At 69.1% G+C, this 4561-nt stretch overlaps 1 protein-coding gene across 1 annotated transcript; it reads left to right on the forward strand.

Moving 5' to 3' along the window:
* Window positions 1–166: 166 nt before the first annotated feature.
* Window positions 167–4438, forward strand: LOC123254252 (two pore calcium channel protein 2-like; the record flags this gene model as incomplete). Its single annotated transcript, XM_044683306.1, has 9 exons — window positions 167–248; window positions 326–412; window positions 697–816; window positions 1003–1062; window positions 1602–1730; window positions 2027–2076; window positions 3057–3156; window positions 3696–3767; window positions 4362–4438. Coding segments are annotated over 9 exons (777 nt in total), but the record flags the coding sequence as incomplete, so codon positions are not given.
* Between the last annotated feature and the right edge of the window lie 123 nt (window positions 4439–4561).

The following is a 4561-nucleotide window of genomic DNA, read 5'->3' on the forward strand; positions in this document are numbered from 1 at the left end:
CCCAGGCCGGGGAGGGCTCGGACCGTCCGGCTTCCTGCAGGGCTGGGCTGGCTGGGGGGTGGCGGTGGGGGGGGGGATCCCCAAGGTGGAGACAGGCTGCCCGGAGGCCTCGGGGGGCGCCTGGCGGGGCCTCGGCAGCCTCCCTGCGGTTCTTCCCTCCTCACAGGGTCGGGGTGAAGCCGGAAACGTTCCTCCAAGTGATCGGCAAAGTGAAGATGAGCCTCGACTGCAAGGAGGCCATCGTGGAGGTGGGGCCCCCCTCGGGCCGGGCCGGGGTGCTCCCCCTCCCCCTCCGTGGGGCCCTCACCGCCTCCTCTCCCCGCAGGCCGTCCGCGCGCTGCCCGGTGGCCTCATGTCCGCCGACCAGTTTCAGAGCGTCTTTGAAGAGCTGGACAAAGACACGGTGGAGGAGGTGAGCCGCGGGCGCTTCGGGGGGCTCCTCTGTGCGTCGGGGGCCCCCGACGAGCCTAAGCTGGGCGGTCAGGCCTCGGCCCGAGCGGCCACGTCTTAGGCCTGCCGCGTCCCCTTCGTGACGGCCAGACGTCGAGGGGCTCCTCTCAGTCTGCGGCACAGCCGGCCGGGCCCTGAGGGGGGTCCCAGGACACGGGGGGGTCTGGGGGGGCTGGGCGTGGCTCGTCGCCCCTTTGTTTTAGATGTTCCGTTTTGGGCTTTTCTGCCATTTGTGTTCTCGTCCAGCACCTGCCCTGGCCCGAGTACTGCAGCCCCGTCCTGCAGCGCGCTCAGGCGCTCTTCGGCCACCCCTACTTTGACTACTTGGGGAACTTGGTCGCCTTCGGAAACATCATTTCCATCTGTGTGAGCGCCGCCGCCGCCTTCTGCTCTCTCTTCCCGCCTACCCTTTGGGGGGCTCGTCTCTGGGGGGCTCATCCTCGGGGGGCTCGTCCTCGGGGGGCCCCTCATCACCTTGCCTGGATGTCCTCGGCGGGGGGCCTTTGGGCTTGCCGTGGCAGCGGCTGACGTGGTTCTGCCCTCGGCTCGCAGGTGTTCTTGGTGAGGGACGCGGACAAGCTGCCCAACGAGCGGAACGACTTCGTCTTGGGGGTGAGCTCTGGGGCCCCCTCTGCCGCCCCAGCTTCTCCGGGGACCTGGCACGAGCTGGCACGGGGGCCGGCGGCCGGACGGCCCTTCCCTTTCCGGCCTTCTCTCAGTCCGGCCCCGTGTCCAGGCTCCTCTCCGGCCCGTTTCCCTGCTCTCAGGGTCAGGGTCAGTCCCGAGGCCGCCGAATCGGCCAAGTAAGGACAAATGGCGCCCCACGTGCCGGTGCCGGTGGCCCGCGGTGACGCTGGGCTCCCTTTGGTTGAACCCTGGCCTTCGGTCTCAGAATCCATGCCGTGGGTCGGTCCCGAGGCAGAAGAGTGCTTGGGATGGGCCCTGGGGGCTGAGTGACTTGGGCCACCCAGCCAGGAAGCTTCAGGCCAGATTTGAACCCAGGACCTGTCTCTAGGCCTGGGTCTGTCTCCCGAGCCCCCTGGCCACCCCCAACACTGCCTCTTACGCAGAACATCTAGAAGCTTGGGGGCCAGCGGGGCTCCCCACCCGTCGGGCCGGCTCCCCGAGCTCAGTCTTTGCTCCCCTCCGAGGTCCTGAACTGCTGCTTCATCCTCTACTACGTGCTGGAGATGCAGCTGAAGATGCTGGCTCTGGGCCCCCGCGGCTACCTCTCGTCGCCCAGCAACGTCTTCGACGGGGTCCTCACCGTGATCCTGCTGGTGATGCTCCCCGCGGCGGCCGGGCAGGGAGGGAGGGAGGGAGGGAGGGCGGCCTGGCACCGGCCATCGGGCTCACGATGCACTGACCGTCGGGGCCTCGAGCCCGGGAATGCCTCTGCCCGTCCTGCTCCCCTTCCCCCTGGCCGGGGTCCCCCATCTTCTCGAGGGGGGAGCCTTGGGGCGTCAGCAGCCCCGAGGGTTGGTGCAGAAGCTTTCCCGGGTGCCCCTCGGGGCTTTCTGGGCCCCCCAGCCGGCTGCACCTCGGCCTGACGCCCTCGTCTCCTTTGTGCTTCCAGGTCTTGGAGATCTCCATCCTGGCCGTGTACCGATTTCCTCATCTGGGCTGGTAGGTGACCCGAGGACGGTGGCACCGGGCGGGTGATGGGTGCTGCCAGCTGCCCCCTCGAGCCTGCCCGGGGCCCACTTGCTCAGGTTCATGAGCGCATGCCCGGTCCTTCTGATGTCCGGCTGGGGAGCTGTGCCCCCCCCGTGCCCGCCCTGGCTCGGCGGAGGGTCCTCTGGACCACGTTGTACCGGCGGCTCCTCGTCCAGCCTAGATGCCCCTGTGGGGGCTCGCGCCCAGCGGCCTGGGCCACGGGAAACAGGAGCGGGGCGGCCCCTAGAGGGCCCTGGCGGTCAGTGGAGACGAGGCCGGCACGCTTCAGGCTGCCTGTAAGGGAGGTGTGAGCTGCTGCGGCTGCGCCGGACTCTGCCTCAGTCCTGGGTACGAGGCACCGTTTTCTAGGAAGATAGACGGAGGGGGGTCTAGAGGGCCCCATGGCTGGTCAGGAGCCTCCCGCTCACCCGGAGGACGGCTGGCCAAAGGAAGGGCCCGACGGAGAAAGGAAGATCGGGGCGGGGTACGAGGGCTCACGCCGTGCCACGGGGCCCAGGTGGGCAGAACTTGGGGGGACGCAGAGGAGCCGCGCCGTTTCCTGATGGCCAAGAAAGGCTTCCGGAGGCTTAGAATGTCCAAAAGTGAAACAGGCTCCTCTCCAGGGAGTGAGTTCCCCGTCCCTGGGAGTCTCCCGCCGGAGGCCAGACGTGTCAGGGTTGGGTTGGGCCGAACCAGATGGATTCGGAGGTTCCGAGGAAGGGACGCGAGCCCGGCTTTGGCTGGTCATCCTTGACCCATCCCGAACGTGCGTCCTGATGAGCGCAAGCCCGGCGGGCACCTCCCTTGGTGTGGCCCCCTGAGCCTGGCACCGGCCCTGAGCCTGGTGTCGGCCCTGAGCCTGGCATCGGCCCTGAGCCTGGCGTCGGCCCTGAGCCTGGCATCGGCCCTGAGCCTGGCACCGGCCCTGAGCCTCCCCTCCTGCCTCCTAGGAAGACCGAGATGCTGGGCCTCCTGTCTCTGTGGGACGTGGCCAGGCTGGTGAACATGTTCATCGTGTTCCGCTTCCTCCGGATCATCCCCAACATGAAGGTCAGTGCGGGGCCGGGCCGGGGCTCGTGGGCACAAAGCGGCTCGAGAAGTGGGCCTGGGGGGCCCCGGACCCTGCGCCATGCGGCCGCCGGAGGCTGTCTGTGACGAGGCCCCGAGATTCTGCTCTGCCTTTCGGTCTCCCCAGATGGTCTCTGTCTCTGCCTCCCCCTCCGTCTCCCCCTCCCCCCCTCTCCTCCTCCCTCTGTCTCCCCCAGAATCACTGTTGTCAGCTGCCTCCAAAGCAGCACAGGGAGGCCTCAGAGCCACCCGGCTAGTTCGTGTCTGAGGGCAGATTTGAACCCAGGACCTGTGGGCTCGGCCTTTCTCAGTGCAGGGCCGCCTCCTCTCGCCTTAGCCCCCACAGCCTGCTTTTGACGCCTCTTGTCGGTGTGTTCTCGGGTGCTTCCACGCACACGCGTGTGCCAGCTTACGTGTCCTTCGGTGCCCCGTTTCTCTGGGGTTCGCTTTGCTAAAGCTGGGGTGCAGGGAATGGGGGGGGCGGGGCAGGCTGAGGCACCGCCGGGCTCTCTCCTCCTCAGCTCCTGTCCCTGGTGGCCGAGACCCTCCTGGACTTGGTCCGAAACATGCGGGCCTTCGCGGGGATCCTGGTGGTGAGTCGCCTCCCCTCCCCCGCCCGGCCCCTCTGCTGCTCGCTGCCGCCACCTGGTGGCTGTCGGCGGAAAGGCCCGCCCTGGCCCGGGGCTGCCTGGGCTGCGGCTTCCTCTCCGCCTCCACATGGCCCCGCCCACAGCCCCGCCCCACTGCCCCGCCCCTTCCCCAGCCAGGGCTGGCGGCCATCTTGGCCCTCAGGCTCCTGGGCCAGGCCGGCCTTGAAGCCTCTCACTAGGCGTGTGACCCAGCCCGGGCCCTCAGTTTCCCCGTCTGTAAAATGTCAGGGTTGGGCCCTTCCAGGCCTGAGCCGGTGATCTCCCGGCCCCAGGGAAGCCCCGCCTGGCCACGTCCCCAGCCCAGGCCGGCCTCGGAGGACCCCCCATGTGCCTGCCAGGCCGTCTGGTCTGACCGAGGGTGTGTGTGCGAGGCCTCCCCGGAGGCCCTGAAGGCCGCGTCTCCCCCCTTCCCCTGTGCCTGCCCCCTGGGGGCGGCCTTCCCTCCGAGAGTCGCCATGAGGGGCCCATTTCCCAGGCGGGCCGGCCGGGGCTTCTCTGACCACCTCTGGCCGGCCCTTCTGGCCTGGCCCTTCCCAGGTGGTTTACTACGTCTTTGCCATCGTCGGGATCAGCCTGTTCCAGGGAGCCATCCAGCCCCCTCCAGGGAACGGCAGGTGGGCCTGGTGCGGGGTCCCTGGGGAGTGGGTGCCCGGCTGGGCCTCCCCCTGCGTCCTGGACCCCTGCACCCCCCCGGCTCGACCTCCCCCTGACCCCGGGCCTGGTCTCCCCCTGTGTCC

Source organism: Gracilinanus agilis, unplaced genomic scaffold, assembly GCF_016433145.1.
Source record: "Gracilinanus agilis isolate LMUSP501 unplaced genomic scaffold, AgileGrace unplaced_scaffold18534, whole genome shotgun sequence".
NCBI classification, from domain to species: Eukaryota; Metazoa; Chordata; class Mammalia; order Didelphimorphia; family Didelphidae; genus Gracilinanus; species Gracilinanus agilis.